Here is a 19,060-nt window from a genome sequence, read left to right on the forward strand (position 1 = left end):
CTCTTTAATTCGATCAAATCTATAAGACAAGATTGACGTCTAGCAACATGTCATGTCTACTCAGAAAATATGAAATTTGGTATAAATACCAAAAATACCCTTCAGTGGTAAGTTACTGTGCAATTCAATCCTTCAATCAAACTGCATCCCGAATATGTATATGAGTATGAATATATGTCAAACTCAATTTCATATTCATATATATTTCTCAATCTTCTAATGATAATTCGAATAATAAAACATTAGAAACTCTTTCTAATTTTTATTCTGCTTTGATCAAAGGCTCCCTGAATTATCATATGATTAGAATAAATAGGATGCGATCTTCTCTTACTAGAAGTGATTAATTCTTTGTTGACATACTCATAACCTTCGTACATAATCCACCATATCCAGAAGACCTCGTACACAACTTACTGTCATGAATGAGTGTAAACCAAAATATGGATTTATGTATACAAGATACTATGATGATCTCAGGTCAAAGGATCAATTGTACAACTCCCACTAAGAAAATCATCTTTTGACATGTAAGTAAGACTTCATAAGATTTCTCTTTGTAGGTCAATTCAGTGAACTCATTCCTCTAATGAGCACCCACATCTTTGTATTAGTGTCTCCACACAAATGATTGTGAGATCAATCACCCTCTGCATCGAGCATACATAAGATGTGCCAGTCTTTTCGGTAAACATTGATCCCCGACTCAATGTACCAATGACTAGGAATATTTTGGATTAGGATTTTAGGGTTTTAGGTCTCACTAGTATGATCTTATCATAGCCTCAAAACCATTGCCCTAACCTAAGGGGTTTATCACAAATATAATCAACAGCAAATGATAAAACACAATGCCTTTATTCATAATTAAATGTCATGTACATAATTTGGAAAATCAAAAGAAAACCCTTCGCAATACATATTGCGATTGGTTTGTAGGGCATCTACTCTTTCAGAATCAACATCCAAGCTTTCTGACAGTGATTCTAAAAGTGATTTTTTTTATTTTTATCTAAAGGCTCGAAAATTTCGCAAATAAATTTCGTCTAATTGTTTTATCATTTTCTTATTTAGGTCAGGTAGTTTGTCTAGGTCAAGGGGTTTTTCTTGCTTCCTATGTATGTGCAGACTAGAAACCATTAGTAATAGAACTCGTTTTAGATTGGAACCATCAGTCATTGACTGCAGTCTTCAATCACACAGTTAGTGATCTACTTTTTTTCTCTATTTTTTTCTCATCGATCTACATACTTATTTGCTAAATGTGATTATACAAAATTGATTGTGTGATATTCTTGAACATGAGGTCCAAGACAAGATTGAGGAGACAACAAATACTACAAAAAGATCACCTCCATTTCTATAGATAGATGATACAAAAGAATAATAAATAAATAGATAGAGACATAACAAAATAAGAACCTGTTCGATAAAGTAGATAGCAACTTCTACATTTTGCATAATAGTTACAAATTTTATACAACAAAAATAAGACATGTCATTCTACATGGCTCAAAATGTTGGGCAATGAATATACTCGGCGATTGTAAGTTAAATTAAGAAAAAAAAGAGTCTTAAGCTAGATTTCCGATAAAATTAGACCATGAGAAACAAGAAAAATTGAAGTGATAAAGTAGTGGTGCCAATTAAAATAGCATGACCTAGAGTTCTAGATTCAAAAAGCTCAAGTCAAGAGGGTACATCGAAATGAAGGACAATATAAGAGAAACCCCACTTAGAGGATATAAGAATAAGAAAAGGGAGAAAAAAAAGAGAGAGAAATAAACCAAATAATAGAAAATAAAGGACCCTACAAACGGAGACCTCAAGGAAACCAATACACGAAAATGATTAATGAGTTCCAAAATAAGTTTATTCTCTTCTCTCTTTCTATGTTGACGTAGCTGTCACTTCTTTGGAAGGAAACACATGTATTTCTCCCACTATAAGCTCTATCATATCGAGACCATAAGTTGTTCCCAAGTTAATGTGAACCTCCTAGAATTTAAAGGCTTATTGATAGAACCTCCCCATTCTTGCAATTTATTTTAAAGTTATGGGAGCATCAACCTTTGTACCACCGCAGTCGCTTGCTTGAGTGGTTTCACAACCATTACCTAGAGCAAACAATAAATGCCACCATTATCTCGGGAAGATGGAGAGTTTATGGTATCAAAGCCTTGTTGGGATAATTCCAGCAAAACCTTATTCTTTTCTTGTTCCTCTTGGCTTGTCCCTTTTCTTTCTTATTTGTTCAATCTTCTTTGATCCATCCCAATCAACATATATATCAGAGCATCATCATTTGGGTCATCCAACCTTTCAAGTCATCCCTAAACTTTATTGAGACAATAATATTTATATTTCAAATTCATCAACTGACTATTTCTTATTATCTAGTAGATCGATTTCTGCTACTTATATGCTAGTTTATTATGATATCTAAAGACGAACTTCTACTGCACTTGGATTTAAATTTTACATCATTTTTACTGATGGCATCAGTAGGTATACATAGGTGTACTCAATGAATGAAAAATCCAATATTAATATCTCAAACATTTAATATTAATAAGTGAATCTTTATTCAGTCTTCCAATCAACTATTCTTAGTGTGATAAAGCTAGAGCACTCATCAAGGGTACCTTCGTAGCCATCATTGATACTTGTGCTACTACTCACTAAGTCCCTTGTCGTCACAAACCCTAGCAAAATGGTGTCAAAGGAAATTGGCTTATCAAGCTTGCTTACTACATTATCTTTAGCTTGAAGCATCCTCCATTGTTGATTTTATTAATTGACCATGCATTCCCAGGCATGGTATTCTTCTCCCCATTAAGTCCAGTTTAGCTCCCCACAAAAGTACTCTTGGTTAAGAGAATTCGGCTATGCATTTTATCCCTATTTTGGTCCATATCACAAGGATAAGCTTGAATCAAGTCTACGCACCGTCTAATTCTTGGGCACAACAATATACACAAGGGTTATAGATAGAAGCCTTGAACCTACAAGTAGTTGTAAATACATTCCACATTTATTTGATGAAAATTGCTTTCCTTCTGGAAAACAACCAGTTGTTACTCCACTAGCCTCGACCGGTTGCACCTATGTCTACCTTTTATGCTTCCAACTCAATATTCAAACTTGAGCCAATCACCAAATACACCATTTGCTTCATAATATGTCGATTTCTTGTAGTGGAGATCAGCCTATGTCTTATTCAAGTTCTTTGCCTACTTGATCTTCAATGGACTTGCCAAGTCCTTCACCTAAACCTTCAAAACCATCTCTATTCAACAATTTTATTTGGTTGAACCACCATCTTCAAATTAGTTTTCAACTCTGTCTCCCTTCAACCCTTTTGACTGAATAATTCCGGCTTTGTCATGAATCTCAGATTTTATATTTCTTCCTATATATTTTGTCCTCTTATTTGATTTATTCCAAAGTAATAATATTCATGGCATTTCCTCTTATTTAAATCAATTTTTTCCTCTTATTTGCTTCATCAGACTAACAATATTCATGGCACAAAAGAAGATACACAAGACAAATTACTTTCTTACTTCAATCATTGGGAAAATAGAAGGCTCGTGAATTCAGTACCTGAGAACGGTTAAGTTCCTTCAGTTCTAGGTAGCAGAGGAAACTAAACAACTGATACTATTTTATTTATTTTTTTTGATCTGCTTTGCATCCAAATGAAAAATAAAAAAAATCATGCAGTCCTGAAAAAAAAATGTATGCAGGGGCAAAAAGGCAAAAATATACGAGGGGTCGTAGTTCTCAATTTTCGTTTTGGTAAACCAGATGTATTAAACTACAGGAGAGTAAATACATCCCCAAGAGTTAGAATTCTGGGACTGCTATTAGGTTAAGTCAAGAGAACAATCGCAGCCGAAAGTTAGACTGTACATGAATTCAGCAGTAAGAACAATTAGGAAAAATAACTACTTCAGCACAGTGAACAAAACTCCAGCGTGAATGAGGTCCACAATGTATAAGAAGCCTTTTTACCTCACCAACTCCTTCAGGAAAAGCTTGGAGTCCAGCAAGTGTGGAAGGATTTCAAACTCCAAAGAATTTTTGCCATCCATGTCCTGCTTTTGCCTACCTTCCAACAATGTAAGGTAGGATTAATGATATTTTAATGGATGGGTCCTGTGATTATGGTAAATGGGGCTTAAATTCTTTTCCTTTTTAATGAAGCACGTGCATAGCACATGCAAGATAGTGGTTATAGGTTCCTCACTCAGCTGCCAAATTTTGGTCATGACTAAAATTGTTTACCCTAATCAAGTAAGTCCTGTTACTGCACTAGGAGGAATTTAAGATGTCAAAATTCCAAAAGTTTCTGCTTGGAAAAAAGTTCTTGACCTAGAATCCTAATTGAACTCACAGAATATTTGCTTACCATAACGATGCGTCAACCGATTGCTCAAGAATCTGTCTGCTTAAGAGATTCCTCCGTGAGTTATTCCATCTCTTCATCCCAAGGTCATCATGGAGACACTTCAGGTATTAAAAATTTTTGCCTCCACTGATGCCCCATGCAGTGCAAACCCAGGCTCTGAAGAGTCAGGATTCCTTTGACATGTGACCAACATAGCATTCAAATGCATACAGAAACCGGAAAAGCCAAAAATTAGCTTGCAATTGGTTTGTGCGCGGGTGACCCTTTTGCTCCAAAAGCAATATGGAACCATGAAGGGATTAGTGCACCAATTGGAACATCCTGGCCATTTCATGGTGCTTTTATCACATGAAATAACAGTGATTAATGTTATCCATCATTTGCTAACTCTGCAAGCTATTGTTCTCTGTTCCTTTTTTAAAATTTTAATTATGCCTGCAGATGACAAAAAGAAGAGAAAGTTAACAGTAACGTTTTAGCTGGTTATCAAACACTTCTGATCCTCTATAAATAATCGGGAGCTTTTCAGGTTGATTTTCAACTAATGAACACAACATGCATGTGCCTTATCGCTGTATATAAGATCCCTGAATCCAAGAAACTCTAGACCAAGAGGAACCATAAGTTCAGAAGGGTGTACTTCATACAGTCATATGCAGATGTCGAATGGTTATTTGTAGAGACCACAACAAACCACAGCTTCGTATACCCATCTACAAAACAATACAGGATAATAGACTTTTTCATGTCAAACTACCTGCATAGATATGACATACGCAAAATCCGCCAAGAATGAGAACTTTTCCAATGAAGAGCGATGCAGTTTATAGCAAGAAAAAGAATTCAAGAAGTTATAAGATGAGTCATTGCATAATATGTTTGATCAAATATTCATACAAGTTCCATAAGATGGAGATCATACTGTATATCGAGTCTTAGCAACTTTATCAAGCTTCTTTGCATCATCCTGCAACAATTGACAGGATCATGAAAACCAATGAGTTGCAATGAATCGTGTCATGCAAGCTGTAACAGAGTCTACGATGATTAATGATTGTAACAGTTGGAACTTACATGAAATATGTACCCAATTGTGTCATTATAATCCAAGAACTCCTTCCACTGTCTCCCAATACTTAGCTGTCAATTTAAAAATTAAGAAAATAAAAAGAAAGTTAATATGGGATCTGCGATTGAAGCATAAGTTCTCTTAGCTTTTTAGTCATGCTGCGAATAGGTAAAGTTTTACCCTCTTCACATTGTTTCGTCTGCGATACAAGACAAATTTTAGTTCTGAAATTTATTTCTGCACATTTTAATTTTATTTGGTTACTTGGTCATAAGAAGATCTGTTTATGAACAACTACGTGATACAGCCCCCGCGTTGAGATGCAAATAAAATTAAAATGTGCAGAAATAAATTTCAGAACTAAAATTTGTCTTGTAGCGCAGATGAAACAATGTGAAGAGGGCAAAACTTTACCTATTCGCAACATGACTAAAAAGCTAAGAGAACTAAATGAGAAAAAACAAATGCATAAAACAATAAGATGGGATCTGCAATTGAAGCATAAGTTAGATACATGTCTAATTAAATAAGGGATGCTGAAGGAAGCAATGAACTAGAGAAACAAGTATTTCAAGAGAGGATGTCATAAGCAATCTGGAATAGTGCAACAGAAGATAGAGAATCTACCAACCTGGTTCATCTCCAGCGATCTTAGAGTTTAAGATCTCCAGCGATTAAGTCAATATTTAACTTACCTAGCCATCATATTTGTTGACCTACAAGTTACTTAGTCTCCAAGTTACTTATTTTAAGTTTATTTGGTTACTTGGTCATAAGAAGATCTGTTTATGAACGACTACGTGATACAGCCCCCGCATTGAGATGCAAATAAAATTAAAATGTGCAGAACTAAAATTTGTCTTGTATCGCAACAAAACAATGGGAAGAGGGTAAAAGTAGGAGAAAAGAGATGCAATAGAAGGAATAGAGGAGAAGATGCATAGAGAAAATAGACAATAACAGAGAGAAAAATCTCCATAGAAGGTGTTACTTCATTCAATAAAATCCATAATTGTACATAATTCGCTGCTCTCCATGGACCCATATTTGTAGACATTTGAACAATCCTAAACAAAATTTCCTAATCATAAAGGGCCTACCAACTTACATACAATGGGCCTAATTCTCTTACATTACTCAAAATAGTACTCCTAATCAACCCAACACTCTATTGTATTGTTCCTATTCACTTTCCATAAAATACTAACCCCGTAATTCCTTATGATCTCGCATAAAAGGCCATCAAAAAATCTATCTAAATCACAATCTTAATGAGTTTGAAGCTTTTCTAACATGACTTATACCCAAGTAGGAACTTTAGATTATAATCCAACTCAGATTAGGACTCAAAAATTCCCTGGAAAAAATAACACTAAAAATCGATTATAAGAAAAGAAGAATTACATTACCTTACCCCCAAAAGAATTAATAATACTGAATAAAACTAGCAAATTAACTGAAAATAAAACTGAATGAAACAACTAAACTAAACCTGATTTTGACCTAAACCATTTCACTAATGAAACTGCCCGGTGCCTAAGCACTAAGTGGGTGCCTAGAATTCAGAACAGTCCTTAAATATATAAAACAACCAAAGAAATTACAAATTATGGGCGCTTTCGGCTTTCTATGCTTTAAATACAGACCATTCTAAGACCTGTCCGCCAAGAACACAGCAACAACAGATGCTACCGTCCAACCCTCCCACCAACAACAGCGGCCTTGACTACTAGGGCCCTGCGGTCGCCATCAGCAATAGTCATAGTCAAGTCACCATAACTACCTAGGTCCATAGAAGTGGCACCAATGTTGGGAATCAATCCAAGACAAAGGGGTTTAAATGGACAAAGAAAAGGAAAAGAGGAAAAAAACTTAGATCAATCACCTACTCTAACCTCCACTATCGAGCATCATCCCTGACTGCCAAGCAACACCCCAAGCCATCAAGTGCCACCTCCAAATCGCCTCCTTTCTCTACCTCTCCACCTCTCCAAATTTTAATCTTTAAATAAATAGATCAGGCACTAGATTAATCATAGCATGACCCGTTGGATTTGAACCATCAATTCTGAGCTCCATCTCCAACTTTCTTCCTCGATTTGTTGCCAGAAAGGAGCCGCTGGAACCCTCACCGGACCGAGGTAAGTACCCCCCTTTCTTCTTCTTCTCTCTGTCTTGACATTGTAGCCTGATTGGCCTTGTTTTGGGACGGCGAATCATTGGGGAACCGCCCGAAATAGGGAAGCTTAGTTTCAGACTATTTTTCCTCGCCGTCGGCCCTTGTTCGCCACCGTCGGCCGCTGAGGTTAGTCGAGCCTGCCTCGCCACCTCCTGCCGCCGTTGGGGCTGGCAACCACGACCACCCTTGGATCCTATCAAGAAGAAAGGGAGAGACGGACTCCCCTATTTTGGAGAAGAGAGAGTCACTCTCTTCTTTCTCTCTCCTCTCTCCTCTCTCCTCTTCTCTTTTCTCTCTCTTGTTGGACTCTCTACTGGACTTTCTCTCTCTACCTAAACTTTCTCTTTCTAGTCTCTATAGGGTAGTTAGATCTAGTAAGGACTCTTCATAGTGATTTTGAATTGACCCTAGAGAAGGATCCTGGAAGAAGAGTCCTGATCCAGGATCGTCGACGGCGTGTCAGCCCCCGCCCTGGCTTTTGTCAAATACTGTTATATTTGATCACCCTATCTCTGTTGAACCATCTATGCCCTAGTCCGAGCATGAGTCGATGAAATCACCTTAATCGGACTGACCAAAATGCTGGGCACTCCTACTTGGTCAGCTTATGAGGATGTTAGAATTTAGGGTTTTTATTTTAAAATAATTATGATGAAATTCTAATGAAAAGTATAATTTTAGAATATCAGGATCTGAGAAAGATTTGTAGAATTAACTAGAATTATTAGTTGGATTGCATTCGCAAAGTAATGTAACCCTTTTGCTAGATTTATGGGCAAATTATAAATATTTTCTAAATCGAATTATTTTTGATTTATGAATTTGATGCATGGTGTTTCATTATTATATGTGCCTTTTTCTATAATATTGAATGATTTTTAACGTATTGGTTTTGATATAGATTATGTTTGATTGAGTTCGGTATTGCATCTTAGACAAATGTTAGAATTGTGAGACATTGTAAGTTGAGTTAGTTAATGAAATAAAGATTACATATTATTAGTTTAAATTATTCCACTACATATTTATGATATCATGTTGAGATGCCTTGCATGCTCATAGGGAGAGCTCTCTATGAGTGTGCGGCGGTTGCGACGACCCCCAGCTCGCGATCTCGGGTCGGGGGCATGACACTAGGTAGCCCATATAGACAAACCCGCTTCGGGTGGACACTTGGCAAGTACTTCCACCTTAGTTGCTTAAAAGGGCATGTTGGACACTGCAAAATGCAGATCAGACTCTACTTGGACTGCATACCCCTTAATCAAGTAACTAACCTGTCACTTGCAAAACACTTCATCCTCCTCCACCCTTAAATCCTGTATGATGTGTCTTAATCCTCAAAAAAGGGGCTTGAGAGCAAAGAGGGAGAACAAGCGAAACAATGTTGGGCGGTTTTGGTGATAAGAGGACAACTGCCACTGATATATGATGCTAATAGTGGCAAATTAGGTAAGTCATCTTGTATCTTTGTTCTTCCTCTTCTTCTTCTTCTCTCTATCTCTCCCTATGAGGCTACTAATGTGGGTTTTGCTCGCATCAAACAAGTAACATGCAAAGAAGAAATGAGGCTACTTGTACTCACTCCATCAGACCTAACACTTGACTTCACATCAGATGAAAGAAAACTGAAAGAAAGAAGATTGATTACATCCATCAACATTACATCATCATCATTAACTTATACTCCTAAGCAGGGCAGCCACCATTTATAAATCATCTAAAAGTGGCTTGGTGACCAAAACATGGCTCATGACAAAAACATAACTCCACTTATAACCTAATTATTAGTTAGCCATTACTTCATCCCTAAGTAACTTGTTGACCAAGTAAACATAGCTTGTTCACCAAGTAAACATGAAATAAAATAATCATTACTTTTGCCCAAGGGACTTAGTGGCAGAGCGATACAATAGAAAAATAAAAACAAAATGCTAAAAATTGCATGGACTGAACAAATTACTCAATAAAAAGACTTTTAAGAATTACATAACTCAATTAAATTAGACTTGATTGCTACAACTAGAGCACTCAATAAATGCTCATTGCCCGTGGTCCATAAGTCATCCATAAGCTTGACTATGGTCACTGTATCATAATGAAGAGGAAACCTAAACTTTCATGAAGATAGAAAAAGTAAATAATGTTTAACACCATTCATAGCAAGAATGATCTACTGCCTTTATGATATCATCTAAAAATGATGCTTTATAGCAGTGAACCTGAGATTATATTTTAATTACTCAACGTTGTTAGAAATCTGAAGCAAGAATAATATTCAAAAAAATATCTATGAGATTGTCTTTGTCCAGAACCCAATGGCCACCTTCAAGAATTAAGAAACCTCTCCAAGTCCAATTAATAGTGCAGTATAAAGATCCCCCCAAGCCGCAACTCGGAGAAACTATTGACAATCCAGGAGAGAAACTATTGACAATCTAGGGATGATGAGCAAAGGCTCTTCAAGATTAAGAATGCTCTCCAAGTCCAATTACTAATGCAATATAAAGATCTCTCCCAATAATCGACCTAGAGAAACTATTCAAAATCTAAGGATCAAAGTCCGCAATCTCTGTACTAGGTACCATATCGGTACCTTATCGATCGGGTACAGTACGGTACATCTCTGTACCGAAATAGCGCTCTAACCATTTTTCTCAATTTTTATCTCGATATGCCTCGATACAGACTAGTATACACCTCGGTATACCTCGGTACAAGTCGGTACATTTCGGCACAGAGCGGTATATCTCGGTACGGGCGGTATGAGGCCTGTACCGACTTGAAGGCATATTTCGTACCATTTTTCTTCCGGTATGGTACAGTGCGCGCCATACTGGGCGGTACGGCAGACCATGCTAAGGATGATGAGAAAAGCCCGTCATGCAAGCATCATGTATTAGTTTTTCACAACAAACTCATGATTTATTTTCAAAAGTAATCCAAATTCAATCTCAGCTATACTCTTCTAAAGCATCTTTTTTTATCATAAAAGTATTGATTGCATCCCATGTTAGGACCTTAATGTGAAAAGGGGTGAAATATAATTTTACTTTTCTTTTTGCTATCTTCATTATGCATTTTTGTACTACATCACTTTAAGACAGCTAAAAAAGTATACCCCTTTAGGTTGTCATATGTCAATTTGTTATCAAATTGTAGTCTAGGCTAGCAAGTTAACTTGCTCTAAACAACCTTATAAGCGTAATGAGATGTCACGTCAAATTCTTGTTAGGTTAGATGCATTATTAATTGATGACATGCAGAACCTTAGACAACATGTGCATGCCCTAGAAACTACACAAGTCCCTGTCTGCACAATAAGATGTTAAACAATCAAATGCAAAACATTTTCATCCTGACTCGAGCATTTCCATAAATATATTTTATTTGGCACTATCTGCACATTTACCCAGGATGTGTCTGTATTAAATGGGCAGCCAGCAGTTATCTACATATTTGTCATAAAGCAATAGGACAAAAGGTTGAGAAAGAAACATCTTCCTTGAAGTTTTCCATGGAATAGCAATTTAGAAATAATATCAATGACTTACAAAAGGGATAAGCTTGTAGAAAGCAATAAACATTTCAATTATTTCAGCCTCAGTACAATAACAGTACAACTAAATACCTGAGCAGTTTCATTGGCAGCATTTTTTGTCCATAAAGCTACTTTTTCCTGCTTCCCACGGACACTAACAACTGCTCCGCAAATTTCATCGCCATAGTCAAATTGCTCACCAATCATTGCCAATAACTAGTAGGAACAGTTGCAGAAATTGTGCAAAGAATAATTAGTAAATAATTCAAGTATTAAACAATATTAGAGGGCAAGATGCATACAGTATGTAACCAGAATGTATCTGCTTTTCCTCGAGCACAGCTAATGGTCCATTTTCCTCCATTGGCACAAATTGGATCTTCCCATTTAGGCTCAATTTTGTATTTAAAGCAATGAAAATCTGCTCCCACAGGCAGCTTGCTTGGATGACGAATGTTATTGTAGAGGCTGGAAAACATTCAAAAATATTTGTTACAGATTACGCCCAATTACTATAAGATTAGCTTTCATTGTTGTTTTTTTCTTCTTTTTGTGTTTGTGTGTGCGTTTAAGACCAGTATAACATGAGCAACAAACACAAAACTAGCTGAGCAAGAACTACAGCAAAAAAAAATAGAAACAAAGGATTGTTCAGATAACCAAAACAGCTTCTAAATTACGCAACAAGAAAAAAAAATGCAATTGACAGTAATATGACCTCTAAGTAGACATGTACAGTCCCTAGAAGGTACTTTAGTAAGGTTGGAATTACAGTAGTATAAGTGACAATCCTAAAGGATAAAATGGATCTACACCCAATGTAAGGTGAAATATAATAAAAGACAAGATTTTGGTTTTAACTGACAATTTTGTTTGGACTGATACGGCTGAGAAAATAATTATAATTATATCAGTAGTTCACTCCTTTTTTGAAAGATATGCAATCTGCATCCTTAACTTGTAACACCAATATAAGGCCAATGTATTAACAATGACATTTCTCCTATTCTAGAGATAAGAGATGCTCACGAATAACTTAACAGCCAATAATCAATAAGATAGGACCATCTGAAGATCAACCAAATGTGCAGTCTGAAGTGATAAATTTTGAGTTACACACCCAACTGACTTTATATTCTCATACTATGCACTCCCAATTGAAAGTAGTAAAACAATTATATTGCATTACTAATTCACCCATATACACCAGTTTCAACTGGTACTCTTCGTAGACATGAAAATGGTTTGGTAGGTTTAATTTGTTGTTAACAAATGGAGGACTTCTTCATAATAAAAGAGAAGTTCATTGGGTATCAAAAATAAATACTCATCAAGGGTAACATAGAAAGACATTCCAATTATACTTAGAATCCCTAGCTAAATTTAAGTAGGTCATTTAGGTCTTAAGGGACATCTATTACAGTAAATTTATGAAATAGATTAGAAGGAGGTAATGCAAATGAAATATAGAGTATTATGTCGTGATCCCTATGCAAGTCAATCATCTGGAGTACCATGTTATGATTCCCATGCAAGTCAATGATCTGGACTACTCTATAGATCATCAACAATCTGACATGATCCTTTGCTTGAAACAAGCAAGAATAAATATAAACATTATTCCATTAACATAATTTCCAATTAAATACAAATACTGTATCTGATTCTATACCTATTTCAAATCCTTGAGTCCATATCAGCACTTAAAAAACCAAAACCCGCAGTTTCCTCCTGTCAGCTCCTAGCAATGATTATACGTACACAATACACGAAACTAAGAATCGAGAAGTAAAGATGATTATCCATTCAACCACGGAACATCAGTGCCCTCTGTTTCTTTTGTAAAATAAATGGACCTGGAGGCCCTATATTTTATAGATGATATGAAGTAATGATTCTACAAAGAGATAGTTTCAAGCATAGAAATCGGGCCACTCGGCAAATTGATCTTCACTACTCTCCCAGGAAAAACCACAAGCAACCTGACGCTTCAACATATAACCACGAAAGAAGATTTCCAATCTGAGTCTGGGACTTCATTTCTTCGACGAATCTCAAAGGCTCTTGTAAGAACAGTTGGATATCCAAGACATCTCTACAAATTAAACCAGTTATAGCAGCAAGAATACAAAGAATGACATCTAAACAATAGAAAACCTCGACATAGTGGGTGAAGATTGCTTCTGGGGAGCCGAATATGCCAACATGCTCACCTCCAGAAGTCTTCGACGGTGACGAAAGTGTGGACAGGTCTGATGGAGCTGCCCCAGGCGGCCTGCTTGGCTTTGGCGGAGGGGTTGTCGAACCAGAAGGTCCAGGAGTGCTCCAGGGGGTGGGGACGGGGTCCCCCAATGTCAACCCGCCGCTCCACCGGCGGTTCCGCCGCGCCGACCTCTGCGATCTCGCCCTCCTCCAGCTCTTCCGGCAGCTCGCCTTCCCTTTCTCTCCCCTTCTCTTCCGAAGGCCTGGCAACAGTCACCGCTTCCTCCGCCATCTTGCTTGATCCCTTCCCCCTCTCTCTCTCTCTCTCTCTCTCTGTCTCTCTCCTCCCCTCTAAAACTTTAGAGAACCCACGGCGCAGGAGAACCCTTGCGACTGAAAATTTTGACAGCTGGCCCTGCAAAGTGGTAGCCTAGCCGGCAGGATAAAGGAAATTTGGCTTCCACTTCTCGTGCGAGTCGGCAGAGTTAAGAGTCGCTGGACAATGTAAGTCTGCCAGACCGGATCAAACCAGGTTTTACCCAAGATCGGTGCGTCTGTATGGATTCTAACTTGGATCCTCTTTTCACGGGATCGGCCAGGGATATTATTAAGGAATATTTTTTTCCCAAATATCTTATATAGAACCAAGCTTTAATACCAAATTTGATATAAAACTACGCTCTGATACCAAGTTGATGGAGGACCACTGCAGGAAGAAGAGAAAAAGAAGAAGGAAAAGGAAAGGAGGAGGAAGAAGAGATTATAGAGACGCAGGAAGAAGAGATTATAGAGACACAGAAAGAAGGTTAGGATTTTTTTTATTCAATCATTCAACTTTCCTAATTTATGAGATGGGTGGCCTTTATATATACCTTACATCAGGTCAAACAATTGACGATATACTAAAATTGGATTCTCAATCAGTTGACTAAGTCAACCAATTGATTACATACCAAAATTGATCCAATAACTCAACAGCTAATTCAATTGACTTCAATAATAAACAACTGACCAAATTGACTTGACTTAAATAAAAGCAAATGACCAAATTGACTCGATCAAATAAAAGCAAAATGCTGAAAGTAAAAATGATGCAAACTAGATTGGACCTAATCCAGGGCCCGACTTAATCTGGTGGCTCAAGAGCATCTCTCAGCCATAATGATGCCAATCTCTAGTGCGAATGCGAGCGAGTGGCTCTAAAGGCACGATCATCGAAATGAAGGACTCTGATGTCCCCATCAACTCCTTCCAAGTGAAAAAAACTCGATCCCATCAAGGTCTGACCGGCTGTCGTAATGCTCCAGGAGATCAGAGTCAAAGAGCTAGGCTCCGCCCACCCAGAAGGCTACTATGTGCACACAGGCCGATGTTCAACCCCATCGACTATAGGTGTCCTGTAGATACTGCCAAGCCATGCATAAATGCCATAATGCACCCTCCCAATATTCTACTAAAAAGGAGCATAATCAAGACTACCACTCACTCGGCCACGACCCAATCATAACTAACATCAGGGTTGGGAGTGAGGAATCATGGGAGTACAATGCAACTCAATATACCATGAGAAGGGCTCTACAAGTCTTTGAAATAGAGGAAATGAAATCAATTTACAAAAGAAGTCATTTCACAATTTGGAACCAATTTAACTACTCATCTACCCCTTGTAATTCCTCTCAATGTTTCCTCAAATGCATGTACAAAATAATCAAGCATGGAGAATCAAGATTATAGAGGAATCTACTACAATATCAATCAATATGCTCAAGTGGAATCAATTCACACTTGGCGACATTCATGAAAATGAATTAAGGATGCTCATGGTGCAAAGTACAAACTCCCACTCACCTGCCGATCCGGCACGGCCTTGATACGCCTCCAAAACTTTATGGTAGGCAGTAGGGGGCTTCTTCTTCTTGCTCCCTAACTTCTTGCTCAACTGATACATGCATTTACAATACATTTAGTCTTGTATCAAGGACCATAATCTACGTGCCAATTATAATATAGGGAACTTTAATTGATTCAACTCCCCCATTTCCTAAATCTTTTCTTTTCTTTCTCTTTTTCTTTTTCTATTAATTAACTCATCATTTATGTATACTAGGGATTCCCTTGCATGAGTACAAGGTCTCCTTAGCTTAATCTAGGCTTAATACCCTATTATGACATGAAATCCCCTATTTTCCCACCTGGATGAACAGTAATCCGGACCGACAGTCGGTTACTTCATCCTAGGTTTGATCCACTTTTCAGACTCCAAATTTGATAAAATTTTTACCTAACATTCTACACTCATAGGGGATTTCAAAATGTAACATGCATCACTATCGAAGACTGTTTGACCTCCGAAATAATTCGCCGAAGTTGGGATTTCGACATAGTTTTTCCGTAGTGCCGGAAAAATTTGTCGAAATCCGATTCTTCTTCTTTTAACCACCTCTACAACCCTTATCCGACCCCTCTAGACTACATCCACCCTTTGTATAGCCTAATGTCATCAAAAGACTAGATAGAGATGGATATTTACCTTTTTCTTTTTGGAAATCGAGGTCCTTGCGTAGAGGAGAAGGAGATCTACACTTTTTCCTTTAGCTGGCAGCGCAACCGGAATTTCCTTCCCTTCCTTTTTCTTCTTCTTCTTCCTCTTCTTTTCTTCCTTTCTTTTTCTCTTCTTCTTTTTCTTATCTCTGTCCGTCTGAGACTCCCCCCCTCTGTGACTCTCTCTTGGTTTCCATCCAAAAGCCACAGCAAGCCCTCCTAATTAAGTCACATCAAAACACTATTCACCCTTTGTTTAATATTATTAAATTTTCATTTTACCCATAACACTTCAACATATCTATTGTTATGCCATTAACTTTTGATTCCTTTCCAATTTTATCCTTACCACTTCAACGCATCTATAACTATGCCATTATCTTTTGATTCCTTCCAATTTTACCCCTTATATCGCTTTTAAAGGACTATTCTATCCCTTTTTATATAAAAAAAATATTTTGGGGTTATTACATCCTCCCCCCTTATATAAACTTCGTCCTCGAATTTAAAAGAGTAAATTACCTGATTACTCAAAGGGGTGAGTGTATCTGCTCTTCATATTCTGCTCGGTGTGGTATTGGAAATCAAATAAATTGGGAGTGTTTTACCTTCTATCTCTACCACACAGGTAGGATACACATACTTCGCTTTTATACTATCCCCTACAGGTGTACTAATAGCTAAGGGAATATGCATTAATATCTTATCCTTAGCTAACTTTTTAGCAAAATAAGGGGACACAAATGAATGGGTAGCTCCAGAATCAAATAGCACTCTAGCTTTAATCTTATCAATGAGGAGCATACCTGTCACAGCTACATTCGATGCCTCTGCCTCCTGTGGATTTACCGTGAACACCCTTCCTTGTCCTCTGCCTACTGGAGCTGACAGTTGAGATGGTCCAGCACTCTGCTGTGATGTTTGTGCTTGACCTCTGCCTCTGCCTACAGGCTCCCTACTACTAGGCCTGTCCATCTGCACAGAAAGGTAGGATGCCAAAGGCACAAACTGCTGGGTGGCACCCTGCGGGCATTCTCTGGCAAAATGACCCGGCTGTCCACATCTGTAGCACACTCCCAGGCCCATTCTGCATCTGCCAGGGTGCTGCTTCCCACATATGCCACACACTGGCCATGATTGGAACCCGGATTCAGTTCTTGCTATAGTGACTGGAGGACGAGGTACTGATGGTAGAAAAGTATCTTGTGATTGACCTCTTCCTCTCCATTTCCTCTTACGTGGGGCAGGTGGAGCTAAGTGTACAGACTGCTCCGTCGGGCCCTCCGAGAGATCTACTCCCTCATATCTACCTCTACTGCTTTGCTCCTTCCCCACACTCGTTTTCCTCTGTTCTCTTTCAGCTCTTTCCTCTTTGTTTCTGGTCTCCCACTATTTTGCTTTATCTATCAGCCTAGACAAGGTGGGGACCTCTACTGCCAGTACTGCATTATAAAGCGGAGAAATCAGACCCCGCCTGAATCTTTCTATCCTGGCAGCTTCAGTGGGGATGATGTAAGGAGCATACTTCCCCAATCTAGTGAACTCACGAGCGTACTCAGATACGCTCATTCCGGGCATCTGCTTCAGCCTAGACAAGGTGGGGACCTCTACTGCCAGTACTGCATTATAAAGCGGGAAAATCAGACCCCGCCTGAATTTTTCTATCCTGGCAGCTTCAGTGGGGATGATGTAAGGAGCATACTTCCCCAATCTAGTGAACTCACGAGCGTACTCAGATACGCTCAAACTGAAGAGCCCGATTTTGCCTCTCAGCCGGAGACAAAAACTCATCCATCACTGCTTGCCTGAACTCTTCCCAGGTTGAAGGATTCCTACTGTACAATCTGTCCTCCACTTGTCTCTGGTACCAGTCCCAGGCATCTTCCTTCATTGTAAGCCCTACAAGTTCTATAGCTCTTGCATCAGAATAGGGCAGTCTCCGTATCATCTTTTCAGTCTCCTCCAGAAATCTCTGAGGATCTTCACCTTCTTCCCCCTTAAACTCCGAGGTTCTGAGCCTAAGAAATTTCTGTACAGTAATCCCCTCATCATCTAGAGCCTGCCTGGCCAAACTTCTTGGCACAGGTACAGGAGGTGAGATGGATACTACTGACGGGGCAGGAGGTTTTCCCCGAGCAATCTGCTCTCAGAGCCTGATTTTCCGCTAGTAACTGTTCCATCAATGCATCTCTACTTCCTACCTCTCCTTGATCATTAACCCTCCGTCTATCAGCAGGAGGAGATTTTTCTCTTTGGGGCTCGACATGTGCAGAACCCGCATCCAATGCTATATCTGGCTCCATCCTCCTTCCAGGACGAGCAGGTCCTCTCCTTGGAGGTATTCTTTATATGTCTCTAAAAGAATCAAAAAGAAAGGGCGGTCGTTATACACTGAGTCATAATATATTTAACTGAATTGTAAATAACTCATAAATTAATATACAGAAAAATCCTATGCTCCATAGTATAATCCTATACTTAATCCTAACTCATCCTATTGCTCTGACAGGACTCTTCTTTAACCTTTGCTCTGATACCACCTCTTGTCACGACCCCCGCTCCGTTCCCAGTGGGCCGCCGCGACGGTCCTAGGGTGCGGGTAGGCATAAGGCCACCAGCCACCGCGTAGAACCCTACTACCTATCAATCATCAATAAATCTTGAAAATTTTGGCATGATACATGCACAAAACGATCACTTTTCCTATAGCGACCTGTCAGGATTATCTCAATACATACAACAACACTCCCTGTCAGAGCAGCAATCACATAATCTGTCACATAATGAACCTGGACAATATATATCAATACATCATCACAAGCATATAACTCATCTGTATAAAAATCTGGTTCCCATTCCATCCATGGTCAAACCCATATCCACAACAGGATCTATGACTGTAACTATACACTATATACAACAGAAGGTTTATAATACACCAAAAGGGTATAAACCTCTACCTACATTATACTATACTATGGAGCAGCACAGCTAGCAGGCAATCTCTAACCCTGCTCCTCTCTATACAATACCTGCCCTGCAATTAAAAACACCAAACTGGGGAGTGAGTATATGAATACTCAGTGAGTGGAGTAGAGAGTACTATGCACATGA

At 38.4% G+C, this 19,060-nt stretch overlaps 1 protein-coding gene across 8 annotated transcripts; it reads right to left on the minus strand.

Moving 5' to 3' along the window:
- Positions 1-712: 712 nt before the first annotated feature.
- LOC103698095 (eukaryotic translation initiation factor 4E-1-like) lies at positions 713-13,839 on the minus strand. 8 transcript variants are annotated; one of them, XR_015977115.2, is made up of 7 exons: positions 13,417-13,839; positions 11,506-11,671; positions 11,294-11,419; positions 5,489-5,554; positions 5,337-5,381; positions 4,415-5,127; positions 713-4,110 (listed from the first exon to the last, which is right to left on the minus strand). XR_015977115.2 is itself a non-coding variant. In XM_039133860.3 (7 exons), the coding sequence occupies exons 1-7, from the start codon at positions 13,695-13,697 to the stop codon at positions 4,844-4,846; spliced, it is 756 nt and encodes a 251-aa protein (XP_038989788.2). In that variant the 5' UTR covers positions 13,698-13,839; the 3' UTR covers positions 713-4,843. The 8 variants fall into 8 exon arrangements, 6 of the variants coding, with proteins under 6 accessions (XP_038989788.2, XP_088575947.1, XP_088575948.1 ...); XR_015977116.2 differs by having other exon boundaries at positions 713-4,849; positions 5,062-5,171; positions 13,417-13,838; XM_039133860.3 differs by having other exon boundaries at positions 713-4,849; positions 5,062-5,127.
- Positions 13,840-19,060: the final 5,221 nt, after the last annotated feature.

This window comes from Phoenix dactylifera, chromosome 4 (assembly GCF_051530095.1).
Source record: "Phoenix dactylifera cultivar Ajwa chromosome 4, Ajwa_hap1_PhDact_Kaust_v1.1, whole genome shotgun sequence".
NCBI classification, from domain to species: domain Eukaryota; kingdom Viridiplantae; phylum Streptophyta; class Magnoliopsida; order Arecales; family Arecaceae; genus Phoenix; species Phoenix dactylifera.

Bases quoted from the DNA above. Each gene is read 5' to 3' on its own strand.
- LOC103698095 (XM_039133860.3), bottom strand. From the start codon at position 13,697: ATGGCGGAGGAAGCGGTGACTGTTGCCAGGCCTTCGGAAGAGAAGGGG. The intron at 5,555-11,293 runs GTATTTAGTTGT...TTAAATTGACAG, and splicing joins CTGCCAATGAAACTGCTCAG to CTAAGTATTGGGAGACAGTG. The intron at 5,128-5,336 runs GTATGATCTCCA...ATTGTTTTGTAG, and splicing joins TTGCTAAGACTCGATATACA to ATGGGTATACGAAGCTGTGG.